This window comes from Myodes glareolus, chromosome 1, assembly GCF_982192425.1.
Source record: "Myodes glareolus chromosome 1, mMyoGla1.1, whole genome shotgun sequence".
NCBI classification, from domain to species: Eukaryota; Metazoa; Chordata; class Mammalia; order Rodentia; family Cricetidae; genus Myodes; species Myodes glareolus.
Window position 1 is genome coordinate 128,911,436 of NC_142026.1, and position 22,005 is coordinate 128,933,440.

A 22,005-nucleotide genomic window follows, 5' to 3' on the forward strand; every position below is an offset into this window, starting at 1 on the left:
TCCCTGTTTCCTGGCGTTCTGTATAGCTTTACCCTGACAATAAAATTCCCATCGTTCTTCCTCTGTAGGTAACAAAACTGAGGTTTATCACAGTTGTGTGGCTTTCCCAGGGTCACAGAGCAAGCGAATGGCAGATGTGTGACGACTTCTTGCATTTATGCCTGAGTGATAGGAAGTGTCCCTTTTACGTTCCCCAGGGTTCACTGAGAGAGTGGTGGTGGACTGTGGATTGTGCCCTTAGAAAGGTTTTATGAGTTAAAGAAAACATCAATGAACTTCAAAGGCAAAACCATAATTCTTCAAAAAAAAAATGCAGGAAAACAGAAATGTGCTATTGTGGGCAGGAGGCTAAATGCTGTGTGGAGTGATGGCTCTCAGTGACCCGATGGCCTTTGGAGAGGAAATCTTGACAGCAATCATGCTGTCCCTTGCACTTGGTGCCAGTACTTTTGGTTTCTGGGTTTGTCACCATCTTCCTGTCTGTCCCAGGAAAAACAACAAGTGACCAGATTTTTCTCCAGTTAAATATACCAGGAGGGACTGTTTTTAGCCAATGTTTCCTATCTTTAAGACTGAGGGGTCAGCCTTCATCCACATCAGTACCAGTTTCAGAATCTGACTGTCCAGGGCCAGGCTCAGTGGCCCTGTCTAAAACTGTATTCTCCCTTCTGCTGGCTCGGGATTCATCCGTGACCGTGACACTGGGCATCCGTATAACACTGACAAGACAGTCTTCATCATTTTAGTCAGGTGACTACGGAGAAAGTAGATGAAGACAGAGTAGCATCTGGCAAACATTTTCTTAAGGTTGAAAGTGGGGATGATCGCCTCAGTGGTCCAGCCAGGCTGGGAGCCAAGAAAGCAGCACCAAGTGGCCAGCTTGGGGCTTTTGCCGAGTGCCAGCTATCCACACACTGGGGGACAGACAGGGTTCTGGGGACTGTGCAAATACATCGTGTGCTCCTCGGCCTCTCTGCCACACTCCAGCCTGTCATCAGCCGCCTTTTCATTGAGATGTCAACGATTCTGGGCATAGCCAGTGAAAGGTTTGTGAGCTGGTAAACGGTTTTATGGGCTGATGGAATTCTCAAATTAGATTCAGACTCAATGGGGTTGAAAACTGAAATAGGCCCCGAGTATTTCCACATTTACAAGCAGAAGGAACATGACTGAACACCTAGGGCCTCAGACCACGGGCTGGCAGGAGGGAGGGCAGGGGGGAGGGAGGGCAGGCAAGTGCAAGCTGTTAGCAGCAGGGTGGCAGAAGCTGGTCACCTCTGCAGGGAGCCCTGTCCCCTGGGATGCCCAGAGTAGAGCTGCTTCTGAGGCTGTGTCACAGTCTGGGAAACATTTTCTTTAAATGGAAGGAAATGTTGCAGTGCCAAAGGAAGATTCTAAGTTTTTAATTTTGTGTGTGTGTGTGTGTGTGTGTGTGTGTGTGTGTGAGTGTGCCCACGCACGTGCATGCATGGAGGGGGGTTACAGAGGCGCACAGTGTGTGCAGGGTGCATTTGCAGTGTGTCCCAGTAATGTACCTATCAAGGCCAGAGGTCTAATTTGGGTGTTGTTCCTCATGATGTCCAACCACCTTAATTTTGAGTCAGTGTCTTTCCCTGGGACCCAGAACTCACAGGTTGGAGTAGGCTGGCTTGCCAGTGAGCCCAAGGCATCTGCCTGCCTCTGCCTTTCCACTTGCTGTGACCACAGGTAGCTTTTGAAGTGGGTGCTGGAACTGAACTCGGGCTCACACATTAGTGACTGGTTGTCTCAGTCCCTGAGAAGGAGTTTGCAAATGTTTCCCAAGGAGAATGGACTTCAAAGGTGAGTGGCTTATAAATTATTCTTTCAGATCACACCCCAACAATCCTATACAACAATCCACCCTTGAATGCTAAACTACAGTTTCAGAGAATCTGATTCCCTCTTCTGTCCTCCTCCAAGACTAGACATGCATGTGGTACCTCCCCACACAACACACACACACAACACACACACACACACACACAGAGAGAGAGAGGGGGGCGGAGAAAGTGCGGAGACTGTTTGTTTCCCTGCTGCCCAGACCCAAATAATACCACAGAAGCTATATTAATTACAATACTCTTTGGCCAACAGCTTAGACATATTTCTAACTCTTAGATCTTAAATTAAGCCATTTCTATTAATCTGTGTATCACCATGAGACTGTGGCCTACCGATAAGGTTCTGGCTGTTCTTAATAACCAATGATAATAAAGCATATTCATAGCATACAGGGTGGAATCCCACATCAAGAGAGAGAGGCGGGGGGAAAAGAGAGAGAGAGAAAGGAGAAATAATATATCACAGTAATAAATACATTTAAAAAATATCTACAAGAGTAGAAAGATTCAGTAGTCATCATCAAAATCAATTTAAAACTAAAGGAAACAATAATACAACTCAAGATTGCCACCTGGTACTTGTCTTGCATGTTCTGGCATACCAGGTACATTAATCATTTACTGCTCAGAACCAAGTATTATTATACCATTTTACAGAGGAGGAGACTGAAGAACAGAAAGGCTAAAAAATTTGCTTACATGACTGGGGAGTATCTGGGTTTCAGCGCGTGCTTTAGGTAGAGCTTTCTCTAAATCTCAGATAGGCTTTATCAAAATCGAAACCATTCCTTCCACAGTCAGTTCCCTCCTCCGATTAGTACTGGTCAGGGGAGTGACGGAGGGACCAGGCCCTGTCAAAACCTGGCAATTGTGAGGAGAACGTCCACCAGCAGTAGCATGGGGTCGAACCGAAGGTTTAGTGCTCAGCGCCTGTGTCTGGAAAGGAAGGCACCAGGAGAAGCTGTTGGTGACTCTGGGCCTCTTCCAGAATCTCTGCTCCTTCCATTGATCTAGGCTTCGTGGGCAACATGGTGCCTTTCATGACTTGATTTCACCTTCTGTGGAATTTAAGAAGTTGCATGGTTTTGACCAGGTGATGTCTCTTCCCGAGTACTTATTCAGGGACTGGGTGAGCCCTTGTTCAGTGAGGGCGAGCTTCCCGATCCCAGATCCATCCTTTCACCCACACTGTGTGACCGCCTTGAGACTAACCAAGCATCCTGGTGAGCACCTGGAGCGACCATCAGGATTCTGCACTTTCAGTAGATGGCCTATCACCATTTATTTGGAGTGTATCAAAAAGTTTCTTATACATTGAAAAACAAACCAACTAGCTCCTAATAAGAGAACAGAGATGCCTCTTCCATTGTCTTTTCAACTTGTCATCATTATAACAGCAACTTGGATTTAGAAGCCAAATTATGCTCCTTGTCAGATTTAAATTATGAAAGCATTTAAGTGTGTTTTCCTGTGTGTGAATTCAGTCACAGTGCCAAGCCTTGTACCCCAACTGTGTCTGTTTTGGTTTCCTTGTCTTGTGTGAACAGACACGCAGGCGCGCTCGCGCACACACATACACACACAAATTTGTCTATAAAATTGGAATCATATGATATAAACTAGTTTAGATCTTGTTTGAATGTAATAATATGTAGTAGACATCTTTGCTAATCCATTATGCATATAAATCAACCTCATTTAAAACTAGGGCCAATGGACATTGTTCAGAAAATAAAGGCACACGATGCCCGGAATGCCTGAGCAGACTCCTGGAAGCCACCTAAAGGTGGAAGGAGAGAACCAACTCCACAGATGTGTTCTCTGACCTCCACACATTCACTGTGGCATGCATGTACACACACATATGTTATACACACACACAATAGCACATGAAATTTAAAAAAAACACTTGCATCCTCATAAATACTAAATGTGCGGTGTAATTCATCCAAGAAGCCCCCTGCGGAGTGACACCACGTTGTATCTGTGTTTTGTTCTTGGTTGGTTTTGAGACAACAGTCTATTCTTCTGGAAAATGACAAAGTAATTTCAAACAAACACAAATCCCTGGTGTGCAGGGTTTGATTGGTTGGAAATGTGACCTGGAATTTTTAAAAAAAATTTAAAGTTCCCTGAAAGATTCTGATATGCAAATTGTGGCTATTAAAATTTTTATGATGACCCCATGATTTGATGAACACTGCTTCAGTGTATGGAGGCTTTGGGAAAACAAGAAAGCTCTCATCCCACAGAAGGTGAGACCGTGAGGCATCACAAATTTTGAAGGAATTTATTAAGATGCATTATTAAGAATTAGATTGCACATTCCTGGTGACTCAGTAGTGTCTCTGTGAACAAAGAATTCCTACTACAGTACTGCTTAGCAAACTCCAGTGAGAAAACGGCTGCGGGAAATGAGAGGATTTGTTTCAGCTAGCATAAGGTCTCCCAGGCCCACCCACACTGTGGTAAACACACAGACAGAGAAAGGGGCAAGGGAGAAGAGGATGCCAGAGCTGAAAGAAGCACTGTAGCGGACATAGAGATCAACACACTTAGAACCGAGTATCCAGCATCAGGAGGAAAGCTAAGAGAACAGCATTGCACTGGGGATTTTGGTCAGCTACTCTGTCACACAGAAAGTGACTATGGGAGATGATAGCATTGCTACTTAGCTTCGCTATAGTAACCCCTTAACTATCTATATGTGATTTCCCCAGCATCATACTGTAAAGCTCAAATACACACAGTAAAAAGAAATGGAACCTTCCAGCATAGTGAAGATGGGTGCACGTACAAGGACATGCCTGTAGGTAGGGGTGATGGTGTGAATGGGTAAGACTCTCAGAGACTGATGTGTTTGACTGCTTGGCCCTTAGGGTGTGGCACTATTAGGAGGTGTGGCCTTGTTGGAAGAAGTGTGTCACTGTGGGGGCGGACTTTGATATCTCACTCAATGTGATACTGAGTCCACTTCCTGTTGCCTTCAGATCAAGATGTGGAACTCTTAGCTACCATATATAGTATATGTGCCATGTCTGCCTGCATGCCACCATGTCCCACCACGACAATAATGTACTAAGTCTCTGAACTGTAAGTGAGTCCCAATTAAATGTTTTCCTTTATAAGAATTGCTGTGGTCATGGTGTCTCTTCACAGCAATAGAATCCCTAACTAAGACAATAGGTTGCAATGCAAATTATGGAATAATAAAAATTGCCCTTGTTTTAAAAATGTGTAAATAGCAACAAGACATGGAACCAGACTAAATGTCTATTGGTGATGAATGAATATAGAACACGTGGTATATATACAATGAAGTTTTATTTAGCTGTAAAAATGTCATCCAATTTTTATGTACACATAAATTAAGGTAAAAATAAAGAGACCACAGAAAGGTATACAAAAAGGATGTTTATCAAAGAAGAGAAAGAAAATTGTTAAATGTCTTTCTTTAGGAAATAAGAGAATCTTCTGTAATTAAAATAGTTGATTTTGTAAAACACAGTTAACCCAGAACTAGAGATATGGCTTGACAGTTAAGAGAGATTAAACTCTTTACAAAAGACCTGGGTTCAGTTCCTAGCTCCCATAGGGTGGCTCACAACCACCTATCCCTCCTTAGGAGATCTGACACTGTCTTCTGGCCTCTGTGAACAGGAGGACACACATGGTGCAAAAACAGACACACAAGCAGGCACACACACATAAGCATAAAAATAAAGCAACTAACCTTTCAAATGGACCCAAGCAGAAAGAAATGGCACTTATCCTAAGATGTATTAAATCCTATGTAAAGCTTTAATCATATACTATATCGGTATATTAATGGTTATAATGTACATTTATTTGTATTTGTATCATTTGCTTATATGTTCAGTTCCACTCATAAATTAGACATATAATTATTACAATATTGGCTTCCTATCCACAACTATGAATAAAATGAAGGTGAAGCTGAGTGTGGTGGCGCATGTCTGCCATCCCATCACTCCGGAGGTTAAGGGAGGACAAGTGTTCAAAGCTAGTCTGGAGTATGCAGCAGAACCCAACTAAAAAACAACCAAGATAAGCTGAACAATAGGCAACAATGGGTGCTATGTTCTTTCCTTGTTGTTTCAATAAAATAACTGAAGAAGCAACTTAAGGGATTAAGAACTTACTTTGGCTCACACTTCAAGGCTATTCTGTCATGGCAGGAAGAATTCGGTGGCAGGAGCTCAAGGCAGATGCTCACCTTGCATTTCCACATAAGAGTGACCAATGCTGGTACTCAGCTCAAATTCTCCAGGTCCCCAACCCGTGGGATGGTACTGTGTGAATCTGGGGTATTTCTTTCCACTTCAGTCTACTCAAGAAAACCCTTCACAGACAAATCTACAAGTTTATTTCCCTGGTAATTTGAATCTTACCAAGTTGACAACCAAGTTTAACTATCACATACAGGTCAACAGTCCAAGACATGGCTCCAGATTAAAAATCTAGCCTCCTGGAAAATTATCTAATGAAGTTGATGTTGAGTTGTTGGGGAGGATGGGAACTTGTTCATACTACCTGCCACCAGGACATGTTAAGAAGAGGCAAAGGGCTCTTGGGTGGGGCTGCCTGGGGCAAGTGGTGGCCTGAAAGCTCTGCCTACAATGAATGTGGTACAGATAGAAAACAGGAGGTGACACTGATTGGGAAAGAGCTGACCAGTGACCCTGGGCCCTGGCAACCCTGTATCATCCAATCAGTTGGAACATCCCATGGCATTTGTGTATCATCCTGACAGCCTGAACATCCCATGGCATCCCTGTATTATCCCATCAGCTCCAACATCCACAGGATGTTTCCCTTCAGGAAAGGGGGCTAGAGGTTGAGAATACATACACAAAGACAGATCGACACATGCAGAAACAGACCTACACATGGACCTCCAAATGCTGGTTCAGAAAGCCCGCTTTATTAACACCATGTAGGCTTAAATACACTGCAGTCAATGGCCAACAGGTGATAATCCCATCCTCTGATCCTCTAAACTAGGCACAGTTTCTAGTAGCTTTAATTAGAAGGTACTAGGAGGGAAGAGCAGCTGAAGGCCAGAACTCATTAGTCCCAACATCCAGCTGAAGACCAGAACTTATTAGTCCCAACAGTAGAGACAGTTAATAATAAGCCTGAGCTAATAGACCAGTTTATAATTAATATAAGCCTCTGTATGTTTCTTTGGAACTGAACATTTGTGGGACCTGGCGGGATAGAAACCTCCATCTACACCATCAAGAAAGTATTTCGCCCAATTTGGGCCTGAAGCTGGAGTCCTTTTGCAAGGTTCTAATGACTATTAGGAAGCATCTGGATTTTGGTGGGTGCCATATATGGCCTCCTATACTAACACCTGCAGCACAGCTGTTGAGAGATTTTGCTATAATTGTGACCTCAAGTTCAGTATTGTTCTCTAGATTATATTAGGTAACAGGTTGAAAGAATTTATGAGACTGACTCATTTTTCCTCCACTACCCTCCTGGTTTTGAAAGATTATATCTGAGGTTCCCCTACTTCCTCAGATATGATTAAATGTTCCCCCTTGTTCACTTTGCTTGGCCTATTTTATCAGCCTTGTATGGCTTCTCAGCCCCTTGTCCCCAGAAGCTGCTCAAAAATGACTCTGGCCTGTGCTGCTTATGCACCTGAATGAGGGGTCTCCCTGAGGTCTGTCTGTCTGCAGACTCCTGATGGATACTGTGCAACTCTGCCACAGAAGAAAGCGAGAAGCTGGCGACTGGAGACTAAAAGCTGTTTTTTTTTTCAATTTCATTATATCCTGGTGGCAGGAGGTACAACAGCCAGAGTTATCACAACGTATTATTAAATCTAAAATTGCAGTGACCGCTCAGCTACACACCTCCTCCCATGACCTGAATTGGCCCCTCGCTGCTGCATATGACTAAGCAGAAAACTATCTCCAGGCTTTGTAAGCCACCCTCCCTGCCTCCTTTAAAACTGCATCCCATTCTACCAGACACCAGGATGGTGAAGGAGGGTCTTCTTTCTATGTGTTGCGTTCATTGGTCAAATAAAGAAACTGCCTTGGCTTTTTGATAGGGCAGAATTTAGATAGGTAGAGTAGACCGAACAGAATGCTGGGAGAAAGAAACAGGCAGATGCTATGGCTCTCCTCTCCAAGAGAGAGATGCTGGTTAGACTCATGTTGGTAAGCCACAGTCAAGTGGCTATATACATTAATGGAGATGGGTTAAAATAATATATGAGAGTTAGCCAATAAGAGGCTAGATATAATAGGTCAGACAATGTTTAAATGAATATAGTTTCCGTGTAATTATTACAGGTAAATCTAGCTGAGCAGCCGGGCGGGACAGGGAGGCGGCACGCCATTCCTTTTACAACACCAGGAGCTACCACCAATCACATGACAAAGAAAACAAACTTGTTCTCAGAAAACAAAGACACATCTAATAGACACACTCCCCCTCCCCTGCCCATATTTGATCGGAGTTCTCTGGAGTTCCTTCTGGACTGCTCTTTGCTTCTGTTTCCCATTTCAGGGTGAGAGCTGGAAGAATACTCAGACTTCTCTACACATCAAGGGCCCCGTGGGGAAGGCTCTGAATTGGTAATGCCAGGAAGCGGTAAAGCACTGACTGGGACTTGAGTCTGCAGAGGCCGGAGTCGTCCTCCCTGAAGAGTGGGCACGGGCTGCATGTGGTCTATCCCAGTCCTTGATGGATCTACTTATAATGCTGTCTGAGGCTACAGACTCCAGCACAGCGTCCTCTGGCTCTTAGATGACAGTGGATAGGTAAGCCTCGAGAGCAAAGACCCCAACTAGCAAACTGTCCTCAGCTGTCCTCAGCTACACCCACATTGAGTTCTCCTCCAAGGTTCTGATCATGTGGTCCTGGCCAGTTTTCCCAGACCGCCTCACTCCATTGTTCTTTGCTATATATTTTTATATGGCTTGTCAATAAAATACTCAACTCATAATTTCTTAACATGTTGACAGGGTACTGGCTGTAAATCAGTCCACTCCAGTCTGCCTTTCTGCAATAACTGCTTGCTTAATTTCCTTTGGAGCTTTGGCAGTGTGGCCCCGCTCACTTCTTACACAAGGGGAGTTACTGCTGATCCACCTTCCAGGAAGTCTAATCCTGACCCCACCTGCCCCAACGCTGTTTTCCCAAAAGTTTGCAGTCCCCCTTGGCTTTCTTATTGTCACTTAGAGCTCCTAGATTATCGATCCTGTATTCTTCCTGTCTTCTCTTTCTAGATCTCCTTGTCTACCATTGCTAACAGCTCATAATGGACACATCTCATACCAACATGCCCATGAGCTTGCTTACCCACCTTACACTTGGGAAATTATTCCTCTCCCCAGCACATGGGTGGGATACTAACGGTCCATACTATAGAAATGTGACGTCAGCAACTATCACTGCCTTATCCTTATATCCTCAACGTTCTTCAACACAGCCATTCATTTCATGAGGCCTTTGATTAAACATGTCTGTGTTTCCAGGGTAACAACTGGGCTCAGGGGATGATGCTCCTGTGCCCTTCCCTAAGCACTGAAGATGAGGAGGGTCCTTGGCAGAGGTCTCATCTGTCAGTGGACATGGTAGCGATTAAATGGCCAGGCCACCATCTGGAGAAGAACACAATCTCTGGCCCCAGGACTTACACACCAGATTCCTTACTTGTGCCCACATCCAATGTGGAGTCCAGTTTCTAATCTTAATGGAAATTCACATCACAAACTCTGCTGAGTGTTTCATGGGGTTAATGGAAACCACCTCTCTTCTCTCTGTAGGGTCTGAGGTGTGCTTCACTTACAATGTGTACTTAGTGAGTACAGTGCCCTGGGTCTGATCACTAGCAAATGGGAAAATCTTTTCATTTTATTCTGAATACTTATACTTAATACATATACTTAATACAGTATATGTATTATACTGAAATATAAAGTATTATACTGAATACTTATACTTAATACAGTATACTTAATACTGAATTCTTCAATGGTGTGAGGTGTGTGGAAGTGAGTCAACCACGCATCGGAGGAGATGCCTCTGAGCTGTCTTCATGCCTCCTGCACCGCTCCTGCTGCAGAGTACAGATCCATGGCCTGGAAGGACTGAACTGAGCTGCTGCTTGACACAGGAGTGATAGGGTCACGAGAGTACAGGAAAGCGTGAGGAATGATTCATCTCAGACCTGTGCCCAGGGAATATTTCAGCTCTGATTGCACAGCGCTGGGACACTGCTGACAATCTCTCAAAGCAGCCTTCCATTTCTCTAAAGTAGCATCATTCCTGGGAGTATCGTGGGGGAAACTAGGTAGGAACTGACAGATAGTAGAAGGCAATGGCCTCATGCTAGCAATGTCACATGGAGCGAGTTCAGTGCAGGGAGGTCAAGGATGGTTGAGAAGTAACCAGGGGTGGTTTGGGAGCCATCTAATGAGAGAGGAGGGAAGGAATCGCGAGAGCAAAAGGATGGAGCTGAGCAGTTAGAGCGCAGGGCTTGTCAACAGTAGAAATGACATCACCCAGGTAGATGTATCAATGCAATGCCCAGGCCTTGCCCTGGAGAAAGATGAAAGATCTGAAGTGAGTTCAAGTGTTTCAGATTACCAAGCCCCAGAACACATCCTGAGTGAGATGGTACCTGAGCTATTTCTCTGCAGAAACTACAGGAGACATCTTTAGGGCCTTGCGAGGGCCCTGGAGTGGTCTAAAGAATTTATTTCAAGCAGGATCTATAAACTTGAATGTCACAGGGCCTGATGTAGCACAGGTGGCAAAGGAAATGGGGAGGACATGAATGACAGGAACCCGTACTTGGGAATTCAGAGAGAAGCCAGGGCAAAGCAGTGATCACTGCAACTTAGAGGCATGTTCTTAGGGCACCAGCACCTTCGATCTCCAAGAGAAGCTTCAACGTAGATTTCTAAATGCTCCTCCTAAAATTAGTCAAAGAGAAATTAAAAATTTATCTGCATCAAATCATTCTAGGAGGGCTACAGTTGGCAAGGTCATAGGGTAGAATGAAGTAAATTTTATTTCTTTTCTTTTCTTTTTTTTTGAGTTAGGGTCTCACTACAAAAGCCTCCACTGCCTTCTCTTAGCCCTGTCTTAGCCTGGACAAGTGTGACTACAGACATGTTGGCATCTTTTGTACTCCAAAATAAATACAAAAGGAAGATTGTATCTTACCTGGTAGCTCAGGATCAACAGGAGGCTTAATAGAAAAGGGATATAAAGAGGGCTTAGGAAGACTTGTGGGCAGTGAGCATCATTGGGATGGATGGGAAAAGGGGCCTCTGACAGGAATCTCACAGGGCTTTCCCAACTGTTCAATGGAACAAAGAAGAGGGTGTGAGAGGAAGTCGGACCAATGAGCTCTGAGGACACATTTCTCTCACCACCCCTTTCTTTCAACGAATTCTTCCTTCTAGCTTCATCATTAATAATAATAATAAAAAGTCTAGACAGAGGATAAAAAGTGTGAAAAGGAGACGAAAGGGCAAGATTAGGAAATTCCATCTGGTTTTCATGGTGGGTATGTGAAGTCAACTTTCTGTGCACTAAAGTAGCAAGAAACGTTTTGGTTTCCTAGTCCCAAAGAATCCAACACGTGTTTAATCCTCTGAGGCAGAGATTGTGAAAACCCGGATCTCTTTTCAATTCATTGATCATGTGATTATTTTGTTTTTTTTTTTTTAAATTTGTTTTGGGCAAAATTTTGTTCTATAACTTTCAATCTCTCTCTCTCTCTCTCTCTCTCTCTCTCTCTCTCTCTCTCTCTCTCTCTCTCTCCTGTTTAAAGCTATACCAAACCATTCTATTATATGTCATGTAATATGTAAATTGTATTGTCATATACAAAGAATGGTTTAACAATAACAGCAAAGAGATAATTGATGCTGCATCCTACTGAATAATGAAAATTCAAGGCATGTTTTAAAGGAATAAAAGACACAGACAAAGTACTTTATAGTATCTATAATAAATGCAAAGAAATCAACAAACAAAACTTGGCTTTAGCAAACTGTACATACATAAATATCTTTTTTTATACTATAACATTCAATTTTCTTCACATAAAGCTTTTCATAATCTTATTTATTACATCCAGGTTTTCTTTATACCTTTTATTTTTTTAAAAAGTGCCTTTCAGATTTACAGCTTGTGCTCTAAGCAACGATAAAACATCATGCCCCAAAGAAACCAAGGTAGAGAGGAAGCTGCCATAGGTGACCCTAAAAATCGTATATAAGGAGGTTCTAACGCCTCCAGCAGGTTGGTAGATTGTACGATACTGACATGGTGCCCGGGAGGGTGAATTTGGGTTAATGGAGCAGCACCATAGGAAAGCTGCCCAGATGGCCCATTGGAGCCATTGGCTATGCCAAAGGCCTGGACTTCATGGGTCAAGGGAATTCTGTACGTCCTTAACTTAATTTCGTTAGTGTTAAGGCTCAGAGTGTCAAATGACACTGTCCCAATCCTATTTGTTCTCTTCGTGTTTACCATCCATGTCCAAAGGTTTGATTTTTCACCCACAGGGTATGGAGGAGAGCCGAAGCTGCCACAAGAGGCCTTCTGCTAAGATCAAACTCTCTGGTAGCCTGGGGTTGCTTTGGACCCATTCCTCCTCATGCTGCCAGCACTGATGCGGAGGATGCCCTGCTTCAGAGTGGAGGAGGACCATTGGTGTATCTGAGCATGGGGTGGAATGATCGGGCGAAGTTGTTGGAGAGGGCACAGCTGTAGTCTTCCTCGGACATGGGTACGAGGCAGGCGAGTCCGATAAGGAGCAGCAGGAGCAGCTGAAGGGGGAGAGCAGCCCTGAGGACCCGGAACAGGAAGGACCGACCCGCCCGCGCTGGCCTGGGTTCAGAAAGGGAGGAATCGCAGCCACCTTTTGTGGACCTGAGGGGAAGAATCGACATAAACAGCTCAATTCAAATACAGGATGGGCACTGTTTCTTGCCTTAGCGCCTTCCTGGGATATAAAGGGCCATGCGAACCACCACCCAATTAGGCAGTGAGTAGCCAGCCCTCTGCAGGGTGCCCATGTCATTACCTAAGAACTATGGGCCTTCTGAATGCTTCCCCACCACCAAAGGCACAGTGCTTGGAAGTGGACTAACTCAAAACTAAACATCCAGTCAGTCAATTACAGGTGACAAAATGTATTCAAATTATACTCCCTTTACTCAATTTGGTGACAACTCTTCCATCCATAATGATAAATCATATACATGAAATAAATTCAGGATAATTAAGATGTGGATGTTCGATGCATTTTTTGATCTAATAAACATTTTTATGCAAAATTGTCAGAAGCCCACAGTGTGCCACAACTAAGGATCCTGCATATGATCAAATTTATGTAGCATGAGGACAAATGTGCCCCAGCTACATTGCTCAGACCGAGGAAAGCTACTTAATCTTAGAGGAAGCCCTGGTTTCATCGTGGACCGCAGCAGCATCTGGTCCTGGGGAAGCAGTTTCAGAACGACACAGGATAGCAATGGTGTCTGTCTACAGAACATGGCTGCGGAAGTCCAGAGAACATGGCTGTGGAAGAGCAGATGTTAGCCTGGCCCCGTCACTAGCACTGTGGCTTTCAGAAACTGACAACATTTTTCCAGAGAGGAAAGATGGCCACCTTGAAGTTCCTTCTAGATTCAAAGCACCAAGTCTTCCTAATTTGCTTCAAGTGCATTGGAGAAAGCATGGAGGTTTTGGGAGGTTTTGTTATTCATGAGAAACAGTGGTTAGGAAATCCTGAATATGTAAGTGGGTTGTTCTAAGTGGGTGCCACTGTCTCCTTATTGGAGCAGTCACTACTGCTCTTCTGGGTTACATGTGGAAAAGGCTAAGGATTTATATTTTTACAAGAGTTATTTTGTGGACATATACACCTAACAGCAGTCTATGAGCAAAACATAATAGACATATTGAGAAGATTTATTCCTAAAGCCCTAGTCCGAATTCCCTAGTGAGTTTAGTGTAACTAAGCATAAGGACATCAAATGCTCTGGTTAGGAGAAGAAAATATAAAATCTCTATTGGTGAGTCTGCAGGCCCAGATTCTAAGAAACTATCTGGAATTGATTTTCCTGTGTTTAAGATCAACATTTCCAGCCATACAGGCATTGGTCACATGCCACTGTATCACTATAAGGGGACTGCATTTCCAGAAAGTTGCAGAATATACAGGTAGCCACTATGTAGCCATTATATATTAGGCTACACCTGGGTCTCTGGCCTTCCTTTCCTCATTTGTGAAGAAGATGAATAGCTTCGCATATTAAATAGCAAAGGCATTTTTTTCCTTTGACATCTTATGTGATTCAATAATTCGCTTTAAAGTGTCCTGAGAACTATGGGTTAAAAGGACTGGACAAGCTCTGTATTGAGTTTTTCCTTGATGCGATTCTTCAGGACATGTTGTGTGAAAATAGCCCTGACAACGAACATTCACCCGGGAACTAGGTAAGCGACAGCACAGTGCCATAGAGCTACGTTCCTCGTGACTAAATATCTAACTGATGCTTTTTCATCGGGGGACATTTGGATGCCTTGGTGATGGGCAAAGGTCCACAAACAACTGTTAATTCAATCCAACAGAGCTGGATAGCTCCTCTTTGTCAATGATTGGCTTCTGTGACACTGAAGATCAGGATCAAAACAGAGACTGTGTTATGACCAGCTCGCTCCTAACAAGAACTGACGTTCATCATTTGGAGAGCATGGGCTCACATGTGACAGAATCTTTTGAAGGACATGGGACACTAAACAGCATCAAAGCACTCTTTATTAAAATGTAACTGCCACCTGACTTAGACTGTTGAAGAATGCCAATGCAGGGAGAACTAATGGGCAGAGGCTGGGCCAAAGGGAACATGCAGTACTTGTGGCTTGCCTATGCACTTGGAAATGCTCAGTCTGCCAACTGCGAGAAGGCTCCACCCCACCTGGAATAACTACAGAACTCCAACAGTTTCAAAGTTGTTTCTTCATCAGGGTGACTCTGTCCTAGAGGCTTTAGTTCCAGAAGGTTAATGATCTCAAAGCAAAAGGGTGCTTTGTAATACTAACTTATTGAATTGAGATCATCCATGTTTGAAGAGTCCTGGGAAACTCAACAGAAGGACAAACATGATAAGCAGACTCTTTCCTAGTCTTCACTGCCTTCTGCATAAATGTGGATAACAGTGTGAACTGCGGATATACAGGAAAACTTAAATGTGCCACTCTACCCAAAGAACTTAATCGATGGAGATGTGCTTATTCTCTATAAGTAAATATATATCCTGTCCTTCTCTTCTTCTTTCAAATTGATGACTAAATAATTGGCCATTTTTCTAGAACACATAGTCACTTATGGAGGAAGGAGAGCAGTAAGGGAGGGAGCAGGGTACAACAACACATGACACACAAGTCCTAATGCTAAAGAGAACCGGGAGGCCTGACAATTCACATCGAGTAGGTAATTCATTTTCCAAATTCTACAGGACCACGGAAGATATAAAGAGATCATTCCGTGCATACATCTTGTAAAGCTGAGGGAAAATGGTTTCAGTTTGTTTTGAGATTTGTCAGCCAGCAATGGCAACATGGTAAATAAATCTCATATGCAGGAATTTCTAGGAATCCATCTACGGTCTTTGAAATCCAGTACTTCCACATATGTGACTCAGAAGACAAACTGCAGCCATCAACTGAGGCCTCCATTCCCATTATTCCCTTATTCCAAATTGAATGTTCACCTGGTCCTATGCACATATTACTTGATTTACCCTATTATGGACAGCCCAGTGGCAGAGAGGTATAGTTTCGCTATGATAATGTCCTCAGTGTTGTGAGATCTGTATTCATACCTCAATTCCTGTTCCTTGTCTGTAAGTTGAGGGATCTAGCCATGTCCTGGGGCTTTAAGGTTAACTGTGGTAACACACACAAGGCTTAGCATAGTTCTTGAAACACTTTAGGTGCTACACAAATGCCAGCATCTAACAATTACTCTGTGTCGCTGCACTGGAGGTGTGTGAGTTCTGGCCTTGGGAACGGCTGAATTCAGTCTATTCTTTGAGGAAAACATTTCTAATTCGCTAACAGTATTTTCGAAGATATTATTTCCCAGACTGCTTGGCTCCTTTCCCCCAAATGCTGGGACAGTTTACTTCAAAAGAGCAAAAGAGAAGCCTTTTGGTGTCCCACCCCACAGCTGTCCTGGGGCAGGAGGCAGCTGCCCTCACAAGGGCAACTGCTCTAGGCTAAGGATCTTTGAATGCTTTGAACAAATGGGCTTCCAAGAAGAGTCCAACAGAAGGAGCTGGGGAACAAATTTCACAGAAACTGAAGAGCATTTATGGGAGTTCTTAGCGAGCAAGCAAAGGAAAACCGCCATTGGCTTGCTCAAACACCTTTGACTACCTTGAAGCAATTGGAAAGGACACCTCCTCTCCCTCTAATCAGGACTTCAGCCAACCCTTCTGACTTCCATTCCTTCTTAGTTCTCCGTGTAGGGCATGCCAAAGCCAAGAGCTCCCAGGGTAGCCCTGCCTTTCGCTGTTCTCAGCTATGGAGTGAGGTCATCATCCATCCCACATGGAGAACTGCAGTCTGCCATCTTGCCAAAACCTAGCCTGCCATCTCCAGAGTTTTTAGTTAGTATAAATGCAGGTCCAGGTTTGTTTTTCTTTGTGTCTTATAATTTTAGTAAGTTCTGAGGAAGCTCCTTGCAAGCGATCCTAGAAATCTCTGGATTCTGACAGATTGCAAATCTCTTAATAAAAGAAACCTTTGTATGTTGATTTTGTAGGTTTAAGTCTAAACGGTGTGGACCCCGAGTAACTATTGGGTTCCACTCAGTTAAAAATAACACAATGCTCAATGGGAACATGAAAATTAACTTAAAATTACTTAACCTAAATTAACTTAAAGTTCAACTGAAATACATAATAGTGAGAATACAGTTAACATTGAGTTGAAACAGTAACGGAAAAAGATCCACCCTCTCCCTTCACACCAGTACCTTTCCAAATTGGTTCCTGTTTGGCCTCAGAAACCAGTGTTCACCTCTGAATCCCGTGTTTCTTCAATTACCTTTTGGATTTGCTGGACCAGTGCAAGATCAAACTCAAGATTTCTATGCCAAGGAACACCGTGGCAGCCCAGACTGAGAGTGAGGTTCAGCTCCCCTCTGCGTTCACGGTCAGGGTTGAGTGCACCCTGTCTAAGGTGCCCCGGACTTAAGCAGCCCCAGAACGTTCAGTCACAGTTTGTCTGCCAAGGTGGTTGATGGAGCGTGTCATTCAGAGGAAGTTTCTTTGTGATCTATCCCCTCCCAGGTAACCAAGTGAACACTGGTGAATTATTAGAAAGAGGTTAATTAGCGGTGCTGGACAGAATAGAGCTGAGAAGAGTTTTGTGGGTACCGCAATGAGAATGTGGCTGACCATTGGCAAGAGCCCTGTTAGGGGGCACATGGAAGCAACTGATACCCTAGGAAACGTACCTTCCACGTATTCAGAAGACCTACGTGGCAGCCCACCGTAATTAGGGGAGCAGACAGACTTGGTTTTATGAACCAAAGGGTGATGAACTATTCCTGGTATTTGTCAATTAGAGACTGGATCTGAGGTTTTCTCAGAGGAATCCGGTGGGTTGTGGCACATCCAAATTTGTGGGAGAAGGCGAATTATATAACACAAGGCTTTGCCTACAGTATGTGATTGCCATTTCTTGTAGGTAGCTAAGAGGATATAAGAACACTCACAGATGGCCATCATGTTCATCCTAAGACCCTGATAGTTTGTTCTATTTTTCATTATTGCTAGTTTATTACAGATTGTTTAAAATGGAAAAAAAAGCAAAAACACAACATTGTTTTCAAACAAAAAAAGGAGAAAAATTATGGTAAAAGAAGGCTTGAAAAAAAGCATATAAAAATAGTCTGTGTGTTACTTCAGCTGAGGGGGGTGACCACATAAAACAGCCAACCCTACGGAGCACAGCGGGTAAACCCAGACTACTACTCAGGGGCTGTTTACAGCCACGTTCCCCCATCTCCACCCTCCTTGCAGGCATTTAGATTTCTTCTCAGTGGTGTTAAGTTTCCAGAGGGGCAGATATTTCTCAGGGAACTGCCTTGGACTGGGATGAAAACCCAGCTATAAGAACAGTATTTTCACTTTATAAAAAAAGGAAAAGAAAAAAGAGAAAGAAAAGAAAAAAGAAAGAAAGAAAGAAAGAAAGAAAGAAAGAAAGAAAGAAAGAAAGAAAGAAAAGGTTTTCTGGGGAAACACAAGCTGAGTTGAGGAAGGGCAAAGGCATACAGACATCACACCAAAAACAGAAAAGGCGAAGCGTTGCTAACTGCAGGAACAATGGGGACCTCAGAGGCAAGCGTGGGATGGGGGGGCAGCAGTGACACCTGTTGGGGTCAGCTCTCAGGAGGCGAGTGAGCAAGGCAAGGGCTGGTCCTGGATTCAGAGTGGACGAGCTCACCACGAGTGAAGAAGACAAGTGGCTGAGAGCTTCGGCAGAAGAGGGTTAGGGCAAGAAGAATCTAGAAAAGTACTTTGTAATTTTTAAATGGAAAAAAAACCATCAAATTAGGCTCTGCCATTTTGAAAATCCAAAACCCACAATCTGAATAAAACAGGAAGGTCAAATAAAAACAAACAAACAAACAAACAAACAAACAAACTGGGGATGTTAGTATATTTTATGCAGATTTGTGGGTTCTGTGAGGGGCAAAATAATTCATCAATCAATTACCTGCCTTATGGTAAATTTCTAGAAGGAGAGAGGATGATAAAAATCTGCCGTGAATCAATGGCAGTTGTGCCACTAATTGAATCAGATATTCATAGACACGCCGAGCATCCTTCATCGGAAAGGACCAGACAAGGTAAATGCAGGGAAGCAAAATTTGGATGGAAGAGATGACTACTATCCGCTATGGGGTTTGCCTTTTCTCTACGGAGAAATTTCTCTTCCAATTGACTAGGACGGGCTGCAATATCTCCACTACCCAGATTAGAGGTTTCCCTAAATCACGGGCAATTTGCATCATCCTCTCGGGATTCTAGAACAGGTGGAAACCAGGAGAACAAGGTACCTGCTCTTTGGGCTGTTGACAGAGGGTCCAGGCTGTGAGTGACTACCTTTGCCTCGTGGCTGTTTGCAATGAACAGGGGTAAAGAAAGAAGAATGTTCAGTCTAGGCAAATAAAGACAAGCTAACCAACGAAAACAACTGAGAATGCAGCAAAGGGCAAACAAATCAAATGCAATGATCTACCATGGACCAAGGAAACTGGCTTTTCTTCAGGAGGGGAATAGACTCATATTCATAGTCTCGGGCATTAAGCCAACATGAGTTGCCATTGTGGCAAGTACCCGCAGTGGACACAGCCTCTCCTATTCCTCCTGGCAGAAGCACAAATGATTCTGTGTTATGTAATATTCTTTGTGCGTTTACCAACTCTAAAAATGAAATTCACTTTATCATTCTGTATACTTCAAAGAGCATTCACATAGGCTTTTTCATTTTGGCAACTTTGAGGGCACAGTTGATATTAAGAATTTTAATAGTAAAACGAGAGGGTTCTCTGTAGAGAGGAAGTCCAACATGTTACACACTCAAGATAAATCGAGGTTAAATTTTGAGTTGAAAAGCCAGTATTCCTTCACATTCTTAAACTAGGATCTATAGGAAACTAGTGAATGTTGGTAAACAAAATTCTAATAAGGATAACACATGTATCAGCATAGAACATAAGTATATATGACAAAAATACAAATGAAATTGTTACTTCTAACACCTAAGGGGAAATGGAATGAATATACTTATAAAGCCAGACAAAAATATCAAACCAAAATTAAAAACAAGCTCCTAATTACACAGAGAATCGAGGAATAGAGGGTAGCAGGGGTCAAATTTGCCTTATCCTCTGTGCGCTCTGGTGAGACAGTCCCCACCATGGGCCGTGTATGGGGTTGGCTTGAATAGTTGCCCTCTCAGGGTTAGTACCCAGAAGCCCTTGGGCACCACCATCAGAAGCCCCTTCACTTGAGAATTAATGCAACTTCATCCATCTTATTAATTCAGTTGACTCATAAGATGCTCACAGTATACCCCTGCTGTCTGAGGCACTTCTGGGCACTACAACCCACCTTTGTTTAGTGGACATGCTGGTGGTGGTGGTTTGAAGAAAGGAGCCACCAAAGGTATACATGAGCACCATTTCTAGAAATGTCTTACTGAGAAAAAAAGACAGTTTTTCTTCATGAGTACTAGCCACACATTGAGCCCATTAAAAAAAAAAAGAAAAAAGAAAAACAGGGAAAAAAAAAACCTCTTTTTCATTGCTGAGAACATGCTGCAAGGCTGGAGACACAACTTTGCATGGGTGAATGGCCTTTCTTTTCTGTTTGGGGATTCTTGTTTTGAGCCTGTGAACCCTGGAGACACAGACACTGTTGCTTCCCACACTTCCTACCCATGGATCAGTTGGGAAGGGCCAGCAGAAAGTTACCGATTTCTGTCGGTTTGGGGTACTTCTGCCTGATGCAGGACTCACGGATCCTGAGGTGTCCAGCTCATCTGCAGAAGACCAGGAAGACAAATCCTGCAAGAGAAAGGGATGCATTCAACAACTGCACGTCCCAGTGCACTGGGGTCTGTGCTGCTGCTTCTGAGCAATCTCAGCTCGGCCCTCTCCACCTTCATCTCTATATCTCTATCACAAAACTGAGACCATCTGCAAGAAAACCCAGCTAAGGTGACAAGAACGAAACCTAATTCTTTAAATTTATTGGGATTTCTTGACTAAGTTTGCCTCTTCGGAGAAACGTAGCCAGTGTTTTATTTTTATATTTTCTTATTTCTTACTCACATGGGCACAAGTGAGTTGATAGTGGCCCGGGGTGGGGAGAGGGCAGGGGGGAAAGTCTTTACAAGTACAGGTCACTCAGGACGGACAGAATCCAATTTGTTTACGTTCAAAACAAATGCCAGCTGTCTAGGAGACTGCTCTGAGAGGTCAGGACAACTGCGTCTACCCTGCTGTGACTCGCGGGAGGTTGTGCTCAGAATGCTTCCGGGGGAATGAGCAGCTCTGTGTTCATGAAAGCATTGCACAACTGAATGTCTGAAACCTTACCACTCTGGATCTACGGGGCACATGTCTCAAAACTAACAATATGTCCATGATAGAGTTGATCTAAGGGGGGAAATGGGCAAAATGAACACATAGAGGACCGTTTCAATGAATGAATGAATGAGCAAAAGAATAGATTCAAAAGGAGAGTTCATGCTCTCCTGCCTGTTTAACACAAAACTCACATGCAAGGACTATGTTGGTCCATTACAGCTGTCTACCTGAAAACATGTCATTTCTTAAATACACAGTTAAAATGAAATGCCAGAGTAGTCACGGCAACAGGGTTGACAGGAGCAGGCTGGAGAGGACTCCTGGATTTCACAGACTCAAAAGCACTGTCCTGTTGTAAAAGTTGACGAGTCTGCTTTTATATTTCGAGACAGCTCTCGAAGCATTGGTGATGGAGAGTGGCCACTCGGGTCTGACAAGTGGTCCCTCCGAGTCTCTCTGCGGCAGGTGGAGATGCGGTGCTTCGGGCTCTGTGGGAGATGAGATGCTACAGTGTGTTGTAGGCCTTACCCACCTGCTGACTGCTTGCCATGTCCAATAACTTCTCCAGATCCTTGATGTGACGGCTGACTTCCTTCAAGAGAAGTTTGAGTCGGTTTCCGATGACATGGACTTTTTCTTTGGCCTCTAGACAATCTGAACCCTCAGCATTCACTAGGAGCTGGCGAGACATGTCTTGCAGCGAGGACACTCTCAGCTGGGATTTCTGCAGCTCCTGCTTTATTTGCTATATATAAATAAAAGGAGACATTTCTTTAAGAAGTTTTGGCACTTAGCGGAAGTTGCCCATGTGGGGCTTGGCATCTGAACCTCCCGTGACATTCAGGCTCCAAATAGGACTGCAGCTCAGGGCATGTGATGTGGGGATTCCACGCTAACCTTGTTATAGCCAAATAGGTTCTGAGGGACCTCTAAATCTCTCTAAGCTTGGGGCTCTCACTGGGC

General features: G+C 43.7%; 1 protein-coding gene across 4 annotated transcripts in view; it reads right to left on the bottom strand.

Moving 5' to 3' along the window:
* Positions 1–11,852: 11,852 nt before the first annotated feature.
* Syne1 (spectrin repeat containing nuclear envelope protein 1) overlaps positions 11,853–22,005 on the bottom strand; it is a 477,339-nt gene continuing 467,186 nt past the window's right edge. For 3 of the 4 annotated variants that reach the window (XM_087912026.1, XM_085688039.2, XM_085688033.2), the window contains 4 exons: positions 21,575–21,787; positions 20,425–20,517; positions 19,006–19,064; positions 11,853–12,797 (listed from right to left, as the gene is read on the bottom strand). In XM_087912026.1, coding sequence (XP_087768152.1) covers positions 12,557–12,797; positions 19,006–19,064; positions 20,425–20,517; positions 21,575–21,787 — 606 coding nt within the window. In that variant the 3' untranslated portion in view covers positions 11,853–12,556. The remainder of the gene's footprint in view (positions 12,798–19,005; positions 19,065–20,424; positions 20,518–21,574; positions 21,788–22,005) is intronic. The other variant, XM_085688027.2, reaches the window with a different exon arrangement.